The sequence below is a fragment of the Lissotriton vulgaris genome, unplaced genomic scaffold (assembly GCF_964263255.1).
Source record: "Lissotriton vulgaris unplaced genomic scaffold, aLisVul1.2 SCAFFOLD_3572, whole genome shotgun sequence".
Lineage (NCBI taxonomy): Eukaryota > Metazoa > Chordata > Amphibia > Caudata > Salamandridae > Lissotriton > Lissotriton vulgaris.
The window spans coordinates 95,186-112,455 of NW_028253604.1; the positions used below are offsets into that span (position 1 = coordinate 95,186).

The following is a 17,270-nucleotide window of genomic DNA, read 5'->3' on the forward strand; positions in this document are numbered from 1 at the left end:
GCCCGCATATGCCACCTGGCATGGGTGGTCAGCAGGATGCAGGAGGCCATGAGTCGCAGCAGCCTCAAGGTCTTCCTGACCGAAACACAGGACAAGGGCCGAAAGATAGGAAGCATAGCCCGAATGTCCTGGACACGCTGTTCGAGAGGATCAACCCAAAACTGCGCTGTGTCCAGAACCGCTCCGATGAAGAGGAGCTTCTGAGAGGGAATCCGGTTCGAGGTCAGCCTTAGTCAGGAGGTGGGAGTTGACTGTGAGGCAAGCCCGCCTTGAACAACCAGTCGTCGAGATAGGGGAAGACTGAACCCCTGATCTGCGCAGATGAGCTGCAACCACCGCCATCACCTTTGTTCAGTGACCCGAGGGGCTCTGGTAAGGCCAAAGAGGAGCATGGTGAACTGAAAATGCTCCTTGCCCACCGTGAATCGTAGGTAACGCCGATGGGCCGGCAGGACGGGAATATGAAAATAAGCATCCTGCAGGTCCAATGCCACCATCCAGTCTATTATAATTTCTGAGTTTTCGCAATCTGGAGCCACAGAAGCCTCCCCTCTGTCCTTCAAGGTTTTGGAGGGAAACGTGCAACAAAGTTTACACTTCTTCACCTTATGTTGAGGGCAGAGGCAGTCCTTATGGGGGTCATCTCCATGTATCCTTTTCTAACCGCAGGGTCTGAAAAGGGCTTTCTTCGCTGTATCAGACATTGTAGAGCAGTAGTAGGATTCCAAAACCTGGATAGAGAAAACTGAGTAGAGCTCAGGGAAACTCCCTTCTCACACGATGTGCGGTGAAAATCCGGCCTCTCTTGGGAATGCTCTAGAGGGTGCTATCACTTGATTGGTTAAGGCTTTAAGTTTGGTCCATTAAAAAAAATATATATATAGGTTATCTAGGTGGCTGTACATTTCCTTAAGAGCCTATGATAGTCATACATATAGCTATATTATGGTACCATGAGACTTCCACTTCGACGATGGGGGATGATTCAAGCAATACTGGATAATCTGAGGGATTCTGCCTCTCCTTGGAGTGTTCTAGAGAGTATGGTTGTCTATTTTGCTTACATTTGTCCTTTTTAAAAAAGGACATAGATAAGCTATAAAACCTATTGCCATTCGGTCTATGATAGTAATACACATTCCTTTGTTCTAGTACTATGGGACTCCCGCTTCGATGATGGAGAATGATTCAGGCATGTGAATCAATGGAAGATCAAAAACTGGAGAATGTAGAGTTGCCACTGACAACAGAACACATTAAGCATTAAGCTGTGCACAGGTGGCACGGAGCAGACTCTTTAACCACATTTTGTGTGTGCACCTCCTAATTCTATGCCAATGGCCTTTCACCAAACGCTGCTGCCAACTTGACCACTCCTGAGCAGAGCTTGAGACGCAAGGAATTTGAGAGATATAGCAGAAACTGAGGAGGTGATGTGTGGGAGGAGTCAGGATTTTAGAGTAGCCACGCTGCAGTTAGTCCACTTATTCTCATCCTGAAACCTCCTATGCAGAGCCCTGATGCATGCAGTAGGTTAGGCCATGGAAATGCCTTGTGCATAGTCACCAGTCACCAAACTCCACTGAGAGGCCTTCGATCCTGTCCCCTGCACTCAGTCCGCCAAGGTTCCTAAAGAGAGGCTGCTACAAAGATATTTCCTATTTTTTCTGAGAAAGCTTTCTATGGAGATCTCCATGAGAAATCATATTTTTGGTATCCCCTGTGACCATTATGTACATTATGTAGCAAAATCTAAGTGAGTACACTGTGCTTTGTTATAGAATAGTTGGTGCAGAAGGGCAAAAAAGGCCATCCACATGGCTAAGGTATATCTTTGTGCAATGTTTTTTATAAAATTTGCTTTTGATAAGGGGTTTCAAGCAAACATTGTGTATCCCATACCTATTTTAATAATACCATACAAAAATGTTTATAATGGGTACCGAACAAAACATGGTCTTATTGCTGAGAAAAAACAAGAGACTATCTTACCTCTCCTCCTTTAACTGGAACGCTGATGTAAAGATTGTTGATATCAGCAAGGGGGCTGCCATTTGCTGAAACACTGTACACCTGTTCTCTCACACCTGGAGTACGAAGTGCTGGCGTCTGAAAAAGTCTAAAAACATTAAAAGTAAATAAACTTCATTTTCTGGCATTAATGAAACATTAAAGAACTTACCTTCAGAAAACATCATCTGAAAGAGACAATATCTAGCTGCTTGATGCCTGGGGCATTCAACGGTAAGGAATCTGCAGATAGAAGTCTCTATCAGATCCTTTGTTTTAATGAATGAGAGGTATTAATATTTAGTTGAAAGCTATTTAAAGTTATTTGCTTTGATTTCACAATCCCATGCATTAACCTTCCAATCCACCAGTTTAGAGACTAAACATCAGAAGCTGTGCAGGCCTTTTAAAAGACCATCTCCATTGCCCCTTCCATGGTAGGTCATAAATTAACAACTGCAGCACTGGATTGGTGCTCAAAGAAGATTCACCACATCCTTGGTCAAGACAAGGGAGAAATAAATCATTCGTTTTTGGATTAGGTATTAAGGTGAGTGGAGCTCGTTTACAAAGCAGAGATGCCAAAAATAATAGCTGGAGCATCAGCAGCAGGAGGGGGTGAAAAGAAAGGGCACTCAGACTCGTCACCCACTCGTAGTATGTCAAGCAGGCACATTCGGATTAACGCACAAGTTACTACTTGTGTAACTATATAGCTGTAAGGGACATTAGTTAAGTGATAGATTCCTTACCTTAGAATATCCCCATGCGTCATACTGGATCCGGAAAGTTTTGCTTAGCAGTACCCCAGCGTCAGTAGGTGGCGTCCTGCGGCTCCACGTCCGTCACTGGCGTCGTCAGCGCCGAGATGACGTCACGGAGGGTACTTAGGCGCCACCCATGCGCGTTGACGTCAGTTCTGTACACAACTTTCCGCGCCAGATACGCAGAGCCATGCAAGATGCTGACCATTGCTGCAAAAAACTAGGGCCCTGAAAGGGATGACCTTAACCCTAGTAATCAGTCCGCAGAACTGGGAGGATGGGTGGGGCGGTAATCTATCACTAACTAATGTCTCTTACAGATATATCGTTACACAAGTAGTAACTTGTGCATCTGAAAGAGACACGTTAGTGATAGATTCCTTACCTTAGCAATACCAACTCCGGGGTGGGTCTGCGAACAAGATTACATCAGAAAGTCACGGAGCACAGAATGGCCATAAAAAACGTCTCTCCGGACCGGACTGTCAAGGCAGTAGTGCTTGGTAAACGTGTGCAGCGAGGCCCACGTAGCAGCCTGACAAATGTCCTGCAAGGGAACACCACGTCCCAAAGCAGTAGTGGCTGCAGTAGCCCTGGTTGAATGGGCACGCATACCCACAGGAGGCTCCTTCTTGGCTAAGGAGTAACATGCTTTGATGCACAGAATGACCCACCGGGAGATGTTCCATTTGTGCACAGCCCAACCTTCTTTGGCACCCAAGTAGCCAACAAAGAGCTGATCATCCACCTGGAACTGCTTTGTACGCTGCAGATAGAGTACTAGTGCATGTTTTGGGTCCAGGCGGTGGAGCCTCTCCTCCTCCCTTAAAGGATGCAGAGGCAGAAAGAAGGTGAGCAAAGTGATGGTCTGCCCAATGTGGAAGGGCGTGACAACCTTTGGCAAGAAGGACGGGTCCTCAGAACCACCTTGTCCAGATGAATAGAAAGGAAAAGAGGTTTAAAAGAAAGAGCCTGGAGCTCACTGGCAGAGGTGATAGCAACCAGGAAAGCGGTCTTTAAGGTGAGAAGACGCAAAGGACAGTTATGAAGGGGCTCGAAGGGAGTGCACATCAGAAAAGTCAAGACAAGATTAAAGTCCCACTGAGGAATTATGAAGGGCGCGGGTGGAAACGTTTGCTTAATGCCTTTAAAAAAACAGTTAACAACCGGGTACTTGAAAAGAGAAAGCTGATCTGAAAACCGCAGAAAGGTGGAAATGGCCAAGATAACCTTTAATAATGCCCAGAATAGAGCCCTGCTGGGCCAAAGAGAGAAGGAACACAAGAACCTCAGAAAGGGGATCAACAGCCTTCGCTGTGCACCATTCCACAAACCTGTTGCACCTGCAGGTGTATACCATTTTGGTTGAGAGGCGCCTGGCTGCCAGAATGACATCACAGACTTCGGGAGGAATATCGAAAGGTGTCAACGGTCGCCGCTCAATCTCCACTCATGGAGGTGGAGGCTGGACAGGTTCGGGTGGAGGACCGTCCCCTGCTGCTGCGACAGAAGATCCTACCAAAGAGGCATATGGATCTGGGGATCGATGCTCATACTGAGTAGCTCGGGTTACCATACTCTTCGAACCCAGTCCGGAGCCACAAGAATGACTTGGGCCCGGTCGCGCCTGATCTTCTTCAGCACTCTGGGCAGAAGTGGATTAGGCGGAAAGGCGTACAACAGACCGTAACTCCACTTGTGACGAAAAGTGTCGCAGAGCGAGTGTCGCATTGCAAATTCCAACGCGCAGAACTGATGACATTGCACGTGCATTTTGGTGGCTAATGGATCTAACCATGGCTCTCCCCATCGCTGAAAGAAACCTTGCACCACCTCAGAGTTTAGATGCCATTCATGATCCATGAACCACCGGCGGCTGAGTTCGGCGCCCTGGCGTTCAGAGAACATGCCAAGTGTTAAATCACCAAGGTAATGCTTTGTCGTTCCAGCTATGTCCAGAGGCGCAGAGTCTCCTGGCATAGAGTCTAAGACCCCACCCGCCCGGTTTGTTGCAATACCATATGGTGGTGGTGTTGTCCGTGAACACCTGCACTACACTTCCTTGGATAGAGGGAAGGAATGCCTTCAGTGCAAGTCGGATCGCCCGCAGCTCCAGGAGGTTAATATGGAGCCGGGACTCGACCGGAGGCCTCTTATCTCCGCCTCTCCCAAATGGCCTCCCCATCCCAGGAGAGACGCTCCCTTCACCACTGTGTGCTCCAGTTGGGGAAGGGAGAGGGATCTGCCACAGACCCAATCGCAAACCGAAAGCCACCTCTGGAATTGTCGTGCACACCCTCCGAGATCTGAACATGGTCGGAGAGGTTGCCCTGATGTTGTGCCCACTGGAACGTCAGGTCCCACTGCAAGGCTCGCATATGCCATCTGGTATGTGTCACCAGCAGGATGCAGGAGGCCATCAAACCCAAAAGCCAGAGGGTCATCCCGACCGGAACACGGGATCGAGGCTGAAAGATTGGAATCATACCCTGAATATCCCGGACTTGCTGCTCAGGAGGAGAAACCCAAAACAGTGTCCAAACCAGAACCGCTACGATGAAGGGGACCTTCTGAGAGGGACTCAGATGCGACTTTGGAATGTTGATGGAGAACCCCAGCAAATGCAGGAGGTAGGCCGTAGTCTGGAGGTGGATGACGACGGCCTGGGGCGAGCCCGTCTTTAACAGCCAGTCGTCGAGGTAGGGGAAGACTGACACCCCTGACCTGCGCAGATGAGCCGCGACCACCGCCATCACCATCACCTTCGTCAACACCCGAGGGGCACTGGTAAGGCCGAAGGGGAGCACGGCAAACTGAAAATGCTTCTTGCCCCCTTGTCCGTTTTGGGGACCAGAAAGTAGTGGGAATAACAACCACTCCCTACTTCCTGACCAGGAAAGCATTCAATGGCCCCCTTGGCCAGGAGGGCTTTGACTTTCTGATGGAGAAGTGGCATGGCAGGAGGGGAGGACTGAAAGGGAAGTGAGTATTATCTGTAGCACCCACTTGTCCGATGTAATTTTGCGCCAGTGGTGAAGGTGGTGGTGAACCCTGCCACCCACCGGCGAGGGTTGCTCCCTGAAGCTCTGATTAGGAAGGCTTCGAGGTGGAATCAGCGGGGGTACAGGTGGACTGACCCGCGCGCTGGGTCCCAGACCCGCCCCTGCGTAATCCGCAGCCTCGTTGAGGCTGGTTCTGCACAGACTTGTTAGAGGAGCGTGCTTGGGTACTCCTGTCCTGGCCAGGAAAGGAACGAAACCCAGGAGTGGCAGGGTTCTTTGTAGACAGACCCAAGGACTTGGCTGTGGGACGTGAGTCCTAAAAGCGCTCCAATGCACTGTCGGTCTTATCGCCAAAGAGGCAGGAGCCATCAAAGGGCATGTCCATGAGCGAGCCCTGGACATCGGGCGAGGACCCAGTTGAACGCAACCAGGCGTGGCGCCGCAACGCCAGTCGTAGAAATTGCCCTCCTCAACGAATCAGGGGAGTCCAAACCACACCTATTGGCAAACTTAGCTGCATCCTTACCTTCTGCAATCGCTTGGGAAAGGACAGTCTGGACCTCCTCAGAACACTGAGGCAAGACCTGAGCCACGGAATCCAACACTGCGTGGGAATAACGGCCCAACAAGCAGGCGGTGTTAACTGACCGCAGTCCTAAGCTGGCCAAGGAGAACAACCTCTTGCCAAATTGTTCCAGCCTTTTAGAGTCCTTATGCGGCTGGACCGTGGGAAAGGCACTCTGCGACGTCGAGGCCTGAATGACCAGGCTCTCAGGTGTAGGGTGAGTGGACAGAAAGGCGGGATCACCAAGCGCTGGGAGGGGACACCTGGCAACGTTTATATCCACCGCCGCGCCCCCGTGGCCGGCTGGGAGGAAGTGCAGTCTTTCTTGCATTGGTATGCCCCCACTTTTTTCTGACTGCTGATGTGCTTGACTGAGTGTGCCCTGGGCTCCTGCCAAGCAGGTACCAGGTGCGTGTGTTCCTTCCCTAAAACGGTGTTGAAACTAAAACCCAATTGGCATCTCTGGCAACCTGTCAGCCCCCTAGTAAATGGTACCCAAGGTACTCAGGGCATGGCGACCAGAGGAGACCCCCAAGGGCTGCAACACTTATTGTGCCGCCCTTAGGGGCCCTGTACCCTGGCACCCACACACTGCCTTTGCAGGCTGAGTGCCTAAGTTTAGAACTAAACAAAGAATCGACATGGCACACATCCCGGTTTGTCATGCCCACAAACCCACTGCCCTGGCATACATCAGTCACCCCTCTAGCTGGGTGCCCTATGCCAGTGGTGAGGGCACAGGTGCATGAGCCCTGTCCCCCTACAGTACCCAGGGCTATTCCTGGACACTAAGTACAGTGATGCCATTAAGAGCATATGGTGCTGGGAGGTCAACATTACGAACTCCACAGCACCATAATGGCTACACTGAAGACAGACAAGTTTAGTATCAAACTTCGGCACATAAAATCCACACTGATGCCAGTGTGGGATTTAATGAGAAATGCACCACAGAGGGCATCTTAGAGATGCCCCCTGAAACCTAACCACGTTCCACGTCTGGGCTGAGTGGCTGCCAAACAGCAGACATGTTGCTGGACCCCTGGGTGGAGCCACCCGTTCTCCTGGGCCTGCAACAGTGCACATCCTGGGCGAGGTGCTAGGTCTCCTCCCCCAGGATGGGCAGGGGGGAAGCTTCAAAGACATTCCACCTGTGTAAGCTTCTCCAGACCATTTGCTGTACCCAGCAACTAGCCCCCACCAGTTCTGACCCCCACTCTGGAGGGAAAAACTACGCCAGGAGGGGGTGCCAGCCTGTGCCAACCCCACACCTCAGGTGGAGGAGACTAGGTGAAGCACGACCACGGGCTCCGGCCATCTTGAAGATGGGGAGCTCTGCCCAATCACAGCTAGGCTCCTGCACCCCTTTCACAGAAGAGGAGCAGGCTAGGGGGTGTATCCACCCCAGGACAGGGACAGATTGGTCCCTGCCCTTGCCCTACCTGTAACACCCCTAAATTCAGTATTTAGGGGCTCCCTGAACCTTCCTTCCGTAGATCCTGATAAGAAAAGAAGAAAGACGATCAAGAAGAAGACCAGCTGTGCAGCTGCTAACAACAGGACAACAATTGACTTGGCCCCAGCCCTACCAGCCTGTCTATCCTGGAACCTGCTCCTGCCTAATCCCAGCGACTCCTGCAGACAGCAACCTTGGGACACCGAGAGGACCTGCCTGCCTTGACCCTCTTCAAGCCTGGGACTCCCATCAGCAGGGGCTCTGCTGAAACACCCCTGGTGCCAGCCAGGAAGCTCTGGACCAACCCACTCTGCACCCTTCGAGCCCGGCCCTTGTCCGAGTGATCCAGGACCACGAGGACGTCCCCCCGGCGACTGGGACCCAAAGTCCAGTGCACAAAGACCCTCCTCGACGACGCCTGCAGCCTCAGGACAGAGGACCCCTCCGACCGTGACCAGCAGGGGGTAAGATTTCCCAACCTCAAAAAACACCCCTGCACCCGGCGCCCCACAGCCCCCTGTGCCCAACTCCTGGGTGCCTACCTATCCTCCAAGATCCCAACTTGCCCCTTGAAGTGTTGGTCGCTCCAGAAGATCCTTCGTCCCAGAGCCTGCAGCCTTTGTTCCCTTTTCAAGTTCCTCATTGAATAACATTGAGCGCCCAACGGCTCAAAAGCACCCTGCACCCAGCCGCCCAAGTGCCCCTGACAGTGCAACCTGTACCCTATCCTACTTCCCCAATCGTCCTGAGCAAGTGACCAGGAGCCCAGCTCCCACAGCCTCGTGGCCTGCTAGCCAGCAGCCACCAACCGGAGGCCCCCTTTCCCTCATTGGATAACATTGGGCCCAACTACCTCTGCACCCGGACGCCCCTGTGCCGCTGGGGGTGAACCAACTGTACATATCTGACCCTGGAGGACCCCTGAGTCTATGCCCAGAACCCTAACTTCACCAGCCAAGTACTCACCTGGTAACTGATAACTCACTTACCTGCCATTGGATAACATTGACTGGTTTGACTCGAAAAATCTTCAAAGTGTGAAGTTTTGGAAACTAAAAATATACATATAAAATGACCCGAATTCCGAAGTACTTAACTGTGATCCGGAGAGAAGCCAGTACTGTACCTTGTAGCCCAGTACTGAACCGCAAAAGTAATCCTTACGGGGTTTACTATTAATCTGTATTTTCGCCATAGGAATCCATTGTCTGGTTTTCTATGAAATTTCTAATGTCTACTTTTGAAAACTGGAAATATTCTTTAAAAATCATACGAAATACTGAAACGCAATTATGTACCCGTTTTAAGTAGAAATCCCAGCACTGGACCTAGGAGCCTATTACTGGATTACAAAAGTAACGAGATCATACTTTACCTTCAACCTGAATTTTCTCCCATTGGAGAACATTGCCAGATTTTGTGTTGAAAACTTTCTAAGTGTGAACTTTAAACCAGCTTTATATTACTGAAAAATCACTACTGTAACTAAAACGATTTTACTAAATTGGGTTCAGCTTAGATCCCAGGACTGGACCTAGGATCAAGTCCTGGAACTACCAAAGTAATCTACAAAGTAATCAACTGTACATATATGATGAAAACCCATTGAGCTCAATGCTATAGTGTGTTTAGAATTGTGTTGCCTACTGCAACCCCTGTATCTATTGTGTTCACACAGTTTATTGCCTCTTTTCAAAGCAATTACATGAGAGTACTCATATCGAGAAAAGTATATTTTTATACCTGTTGGTTCTAAAAATAAAACAACTATACCTGTTGATATAAAAACAATTGGCCTGGAGTTCAGTCCTTGAGTGTGTGAATTCTTTTGCTGACTGAGTGTGTACAACAAATGCTTTACACGGTCCTCTGGTACTGCCTTACTGCTCGACCAAGCTACCACTTTTGAGAGTAAGGTCAGTCCTGACTTTAACCTCGGTTATACCTCTGGGGTTTGTGGTCTCTATACACACTGTACCTGATTCTGGTCCACTGTATATAGAGCCATTTTTTCACATTGATGGATCAGCGGTGGGATACAAACTTGCATTTGTTGGACTATTTGTTGGACTACTTGGTTATCATCTGATCACACAACAGAACTCATAAATTGCCTTTAGAATTCTGAAATTGTTTTTTCCAAAATACTAAAAGTCTGGTAGGGCCTTGTTTAAGTCCCATTAGGATTTCATAAAAATAAAAATCACTATAGTCAGGGTAGAGGGTTAGAACTATCAGGTTAGAATGTCTCAACCACCCCCAACTATTAGTGAGGATAATATTGCCCAGGACCTGGTGGAGGAGCTCGACCTCACACCTTACTTACACTTAAATTTCAGAGAAGAAAGGTCCTTATGCAAATTGAAAAATATACCAGTGGGCCTGCATCCAGCCAAAGTAGGGCTTCAGGAGCTCTTGGCTGAGTATGCTAAAGGCCACCCCTCTGAACAGGGTAATGACTGGTCAGAGGAAAAAGAGATGATAGAGGAGGAGGAGACCCCCCCCCCCCCGCCCCCAATCATCTCTAGGGAGATGAGGGGCCCTGTACCCTTAACTCCAAGAATCACACTCTGGGACCCTACGACCTACACAGGCGGGTCCGGGCCCAGAGAAAACATTGGAACTAGTCCCAGTGAAGAGAACAGCTTGTTAGCCAAGTTGGCCAAGAGATTAGATCTAGAGTCCAGACTCCTGGCTCTGGAAAAAGAAAGGAAAGAGATGAGCTTAGCCCCCATCTCTGGTGGCAGCAATACCAATAACAAGGATAGAGAGGAATCTTATGATCCTAAAATCCCCAAAGGGATTGTCCCTAAACTTGAGGAAGGTGATGATATCACCAAGTGGTTCACAACCTTTGAAAAGGCTTGTGATATGAGAAGAGTGAAGAAACCTCTAGGGGGAGGGAGGGGGGGGTCTCCTGGGGGAACTGTTCTCTGGTAATTGCTGGGCCAGATGCAGGGTCCTATGACCTCATGAAGAAAACTGATTGAGTGATTCAGATTCACTACTGAGTATAGAATTAGGTTCAGAGGGGCTCACAAAACCCAGACCCAATCCTGGATAGATGTTGTAGACTAATCAGTAAAGACACTGGATGGTTGGTTAACTGGACACAATGTGCAGCATTTGGTAGACCTAGGTCTAATTTCTCCCCAAGAATTGGGAAAGAAGGCAGACCATTGGGTCAAGACTAGGGTGACAAGGACAGCCACTGGGGGTGACCAAAAGAAGGTGGTTAAAAAAACCTCCCCATGGGGAAAGGGGGTGAGAATCCCCAAGATAAAAAGTCTGAGTCAGTTTCAGTTTCAAGAAAGCTTTATTCGATTGTAGAAGCAATCATAAAAGCATACAAACAATTAATCTAAAACTAATTCATAAAGACCATAGTAAAAACATGATACATAATGAAGTTAAACAAGCATTTGCAATGCAATAGGTCTCGCATTAGGAAAGTTTGAGCTATTGGTATTGTAACGGACACATTTTTTAGTTGTGTTGGTTATGAATAAAGTGAAATGAATAGCTTTGTCATTTACAATGGCAATAGTTATAACTTTCGCAAATGTGATACCTATAGCATTTGTAATGCACTATGTGTTGTATTTACGTGACTTAGATGTATTGATATTACAAATAACCATGGCTTTCCAAAATTGTCACCAAAACTAGTCAAAACAATCTGTGGCGGTAGAACGTCAAAATTCTTGAAGGGGCGGGAAGAAAAGTGAAAGTGCATGTGCTGTGCCACTGGTTTCTCTGCTGAAGGAAGACAGGAGGTGGCACGCGCTGACAGGAGATGTGCACTCCGTACGCGTGCACATCTCCTGTCCGCCCATGCCACCTCCTGTCTCCCTTCCAACACCAAAGCGGCAGCAATATTCTAGCTAGCGAACCAGCTTGCGCTGCGTTTGTAGCGAGACCTAAAAGGCACACATGGCGCCAATGAGACGGCAGCCTAGGTCTAGGGTTGATAGCTGTAAAACCCTCAATTGTTAACCAACAAAACAGGAAGCTAATTAACGCGGCTTGACGCCAGCCAAACACGTGCTGTTGTTTAACACTGGATGTTAGCGCGTCTTTATGAGCACGTTCACAAGTTAACCACTAAGCCAGGCACCACAAAGCAGCAGTCTTGGTAACCATGGAGCACATTAATCTCCAGATGTGTACATGCCAGTGTTGACATAATACAGAGCTAATATAGATTTGTTCTTACAAATCCATAATAAGATTTAAAGCACTAAAATCATATATGAACTTCTTGCAACATGAGAATTGTTTATGCCTTTTAATGGAGGCCTTATACCTGATGGTTCAATTGTTTTTTTTTAAAGCAATATTAACAAATGCATTATATTACAAAATACACAAAGAAGACAGCTGAACGATGTTCACGGCTCACATTGCAAAAGCAAGCTTTACTACTGCAGGCACTGCAAAGGTGGCAGTTTTTGTAGAAAGAGAAAGTGCATGTCAGTATTGGTATAAGTTATAGGTAATATACAAAGGCATATACTCGGTGGATTAGCAGTTTGCTGATAAGTAAAATAGGGGCACAGTCTTTTGTTATGTGATAGTAGTAATGGAGAGGATATAGCAAAATCCACGGTGTGGTAGTGTGATGGCGGAGATAGAGCTGATGGTACAGTATTGTAGTGTGATAGTAGTGATGGCGGGGATAGAACTGAGGGTACGGTATTGTAGTTTGATGGCAGTAATGGCGGGGATGGAGCTGAGGGGCATGGTGTGGTAGTGCGATAGTAGTGATGGCGGGGATAGAGCTGAGGGTATGGTAATGTAGTGTGATAGCAGTGATGTCAGAGATACAGCTGAGGGGCACAGTGTTGTAGTGTGATAGAAGGGATGTCAGAGATACAGCTGAGGGGCCCAGTGTTGTAGTGTGATGGCTGGCATAAAGCAAAGGGGCATGGTGTTGTAGTGTGACAGCAGTGATGGTGGAGGTAGAGGGGAGGGGCACAATGCTGTAGTGTGATAGCAGTGATAGCGGGGATAGAGCGGAGGGGCACGGCATTTTGTTATGTGATAGTAGTAATGGCGAGGATACAACGGAGGGCACTGTGTTGTAGTATGATAGCAGTGATAGCACTGATGGCAGGTATAGAGCCAAGGGGCACGATGTGGTAGTGTGATAGCAGTGATGGCAGGGATAGAGCTGAGGGGCACGGTGTTTTGTTATGTGATAGTAATGGCGAGGATACAGCTGAGGGGCACGATGTGGTAGTGTGATAGCAGTGATGGCGGACATACAGTGGAGGTCAAAGTGTTTTGTTTTATGATAGTAGTAATGGCAAGGATACAGCGGAGGGCACGGTGTTGTAGTGCAATAGCAGCGTTGGCGGGGATATAGCCAAGGGGCACGGTGTTGTACTATGATAGCAGTGATGGTGGGGATAGAGCAGTAGGGCACATTGTTTTAGTATGATAGCAGTGATGGCGAAGATAGAGCAATATCTCCAAATATAATACAGAACAAATTTATAAACGTTCACACAATTTCACTATAAGCCTGTGCGTTTTTTATTTGGTACACGCTATTTCCACGCAAGTTTGTTAGCAGTGGCTTATACGTCACTCCTTGTAATATCAGCTGAGTATCTGTGGCAGACGGGGGCTTTGGAAGATGGGGGGAGCCACTGGTGTCCTTCGTTTGCTTGTGCAACACGGTGGGGGTTAGGCATGGCGCTAGTGGGGTGTCGGTTCTGGGCGGACGAGGTGCAGGAGGGGGATGGATACTGTGCCTGCAGCTGCAGAGTTTGTTCCTGTCTTGGTGCACAGGGAGGGCGCGCCTTGAAGGACACCACAAGCACTAGCAATACTGACAACACTGTAAATTTGCTAAATGTATTAATCACGTAGACAAAATGAAGCTTTAACATATCACATGTACACTATTGGGAGTTGTAAAGACCACAATTATTAAACAACAAAGCAGGAAGCTAATTAACTCGGCTTGGCGCCAGCTAAACACGTGCTGTTGTTGAACACTAGATACTAGCACCTCTTTATGAGCGCGTTCACAAGTTAACTACTACGGCAGGCACCACAAAGCAGCAGTCTTGGCAACCACGGAGCACATTAATCTCCATATTTGTACATGCCAGTGTAGTTATAATACAGAGCTAAGGATAGAGCAAAGGGGCACAATGTCATGGCGTAATAGTGGTGATGGCGAAGGTACAGCGGAGAGCACGGTTTGTAGTGTAATAGCAGTGATAACGGGGACACAGCAGAGGGGCACGTGGTCCTAGTGTGAGATCAGTGACAGTGGGAATACAGCTGAGGGACATGGTGTTGTAGTATAATAATAGTAATGACCTGAGTAGAGCTGAGGGGCATGGTGTAGTAGTGTGATAGCAGTGATGGCAAGGATGCAGAGAAGGGGCACAGTGTGGTACTGTGATAGTAGTAATAGTGAGTGTACACCTTAACATTCTCGTTTTTTGTAATAATAAAGCATAAAACATGCACGTACTATTTATATGTATTTAGCATATAGTTAAAAAAATATTTAAACACAATCTTGGTGTAAGCTGAGAGATGTGGCATAACGGAACGCTCGGTAATGCAGGCACTGCTGCTCGGGGTATCGGCGAGATTTCTGTAAGTAAATGGAGAGGGAGGGAGAGAGTTGGAAGAGAGAGTGAAAGAGGCAGAAACGTGGAGAGGAAAAGAAAGAACAAAGGGAGAGCGTGCAAAAGGAGACTGGGTCGAGAAAAGGATAGGAAAGAGGAGAACGATGTAAGCGCGAGTGTTACATCGCGTTTTTTACATATAATTTAAAGCTCGGACACTGTTGTAGAAGCAGCCAAGGGCAAGAGACTGCCTGCTGGTAAAAAAAATGTGCAGTGTATATTTAGAAAAGCCTTTTGGGGGCCCGCAGCAAGAGCTATTTCATAAATAAAAGCATTATAGACAATGATCTCAACAGCAGATGTGCCTCTAAAAAACATGAATTATAAGCAAAGACGGCCAGCTTGAGAAGTCAGAATGCTCTGAAAGGCTCTCAGCTCTGCAAACACTGGGGGCGTGGGCTGAAAGAGGTCTGATGGAGCCCTGAATGTCAATGTGTTTGTCATGTAGCGCTGAGGGAAGCTCCCCTTCACACCTCTTTCACAGCCAGGTGAATGACAATAGAAGTTCTTGTGCTTTGCTCAGTCCCAACCCTGCACACGATCCTGGGGTTAGGGGGGAGGGGGCCTGGGGGAGGGCTGCCAAGTTGAACGGGCAGTGAAAGGGCTCTTCCCGGAGGACGAGGAATGAAAAAATCTACATAGGCAAATGAAATAACCTGTTGCCATTGTCAGTGCCACATTCAATTTATGTTATCGTGTTATAAGTGAAAAGGTGAACGGAACCTCAGTTTTCTGACCTATAACAAGTGCTGTGTGGGACCCAGGACTAATCCTGACTGGAACGGCTGTAGACGAAATGAGGCTTTTAAAATCTGCCAGCCACGAGATTCTTTGACTTGTAAACAAGGTGCGGTTTTACCAGGCGCACCTACCTCCATATCCTGCTCCACTCACGGGCCCTTGACATGCTGGCATGCTGAATTATGAGGAAGTGAAGTGTACTGTACTCCTTAAAGTGTACTGTGAGCAACAAGCGAGATAATTCTGCGCCAGCTAAGAGAGCAATGTGTTCAGTGGTGGTGGAGCTGCCGTTTCGTTCATTTAATTTCCAAGTAGCAGGAGGAATGTACATGAAGTAGCCATGCCCTTCCCCTGCAACACCCGTGAGGAAAGAACACGATAATGTAAAGCACAGCGTCCCTGAAGCGGGAGCCGTGTTGTTAAAATAAAAGCTGTGCAGTGTTTACAAGTATATAAATAAAAACATTTTGTATAATTTAAAGAACACGATTGGAAACTCAGGAAATGATATCACTGCCTGTTATCCCGGCCCATTAAGTCTACGTGCGTGGGGGAGGGCGAAGAGTCAGACTCAGAGCTGGAATTAATTACCAAACAAAAGTGCAAACGATCTTCAATTGGAAATTCAGAAAGCAGTAACAAGGGGGAGCGGCATGCATAATCCTAATCTAGGAAGAAGCCCAGGGGAGCTTTGAAGCTCTCGGAGAATGCGAGTCACGGCCTGTCGGCCGTGAATGACCGCAGTGGGCGGGGAAGCCCAGGAGCAAATGGATTTGATGCAATTAAGCATGCTGGGGAAGCCTGTAAGGGAAATGCGCGTGCTGGAAATGCGCGTGCTTGTGTGGTCATGTGATTCGCGTAAACTGTTGAATATCCGCTTGAGAGTCTTTTGAGAGCCTTGGAAGCACATTTGGTTTAAGTAGTGGTTTAGCTGCATTAGACTCGCATATTCATTCCTTGCGGAATGGAATAGGCGAGACCTAAAAAGAAGTTACAGTTTAAATCCTAAAATTTATAATTTTACTGTGCAAAATAAGCCTTCAGATAATCATAAGTTTCCTTTGGTGGAGCACTTTTTTCAAAAAGGATAAAATTCTCAGAACAGAGTTTGCATCGGCTAATGACTGTAAAAGTAACAGTGCCCGGCGGCTTTGTTGTAATCCAGAACTCCCCAGAAAAGGGACTAGAAACATCTGCCTATCACTAGAATAAAACTTGCAAAATAAAATAACATGAATTGTGGATTGGGGGGGGGGGGGGGGGGGGGGGGGGAGTGGAATCACAAGGGCAAAGTGGAGAAGTGTGGCTCACTGGTTAGAGCAGGCAGACCCTGAAGCAGAGGTCAGACCCGGGACCAGGGTTCAATTCCCGACGCGGCAGGGTCTTGAGCTCAAATGTCCACGGACTCGATAATTCTCGCTTCGGTGCCTGACCTAATCATGGGTTCACACTCTGCAACTCTGGGCATTAAGCTTGCTTAATCTCCACAACGGCCCCCGCAGCGGGATGCCTGGCTTTCACCTTGGGGATGCCCGTTAGGGGCTATCTCACAGGGAAAAGCCAGGACGGGTTCCCAAGGCAAGCGCCGAGATGCCTCCGGGTAGTCGAGCGCTATATAGGAACATACAAAAAAAAAAAAAAAAAGAGAAAAGTTGAAGATCATGTGACCAATCATTCATGGCAGGGAAAGAAACAAAACTATGGAAGGTTCTTAGCCTAAAACGAGTTAATAAAAATCTATCTTAGGCTCCTGGGACGAAAGACAGATAGGGTTGAATATTAAAAGTTGTTAAAATTAATTGATGAAGGACAGAGGGCTTTAGGATCTCTACAGTCATTCTCTGGGTATCAAGCAGCATTAAACACTCTCTTCTTAAATCCTTTCTGGATACTGCTTCAATAGAAGAGGGATTCATATAGTAATGTAACTGGCCCATGTCTTTAAAAAAGTTATGCACATATCTCAGCCAGGGAATCTTCATGGCTCCTTCCAATTTCAGTATGTCTGAAAGGATGTCTCTGTTTAAATTAGTCTGGGGTTTTGTCCACAACCTGTGCCATAATAGCACAGGCGCTATC

General features: G+C 47.9%; 1 protein-coding gene across 1 annotated transcript in view; it reads right to left on the minus strand.

Annotated features, from left to right (window-relative positions):
- Positions 1-17,270, minus strand: part of CDCA8 (cell division cycle associated 8) — a 168,066-nt gene that overhangs the window by 45,011 nt on the left and 105,785 nt on the right. The window contains exon 8 of the mRNA XM_086951436.1: positions 1,993-2,119. Coding sequence (XP_086807562.1) covers positions 1,993-2,119 — 127 coding nt within the window. The remainder of the gene's footprint in view (positions 1-1,992; positions 2,120-17,270) is intronic.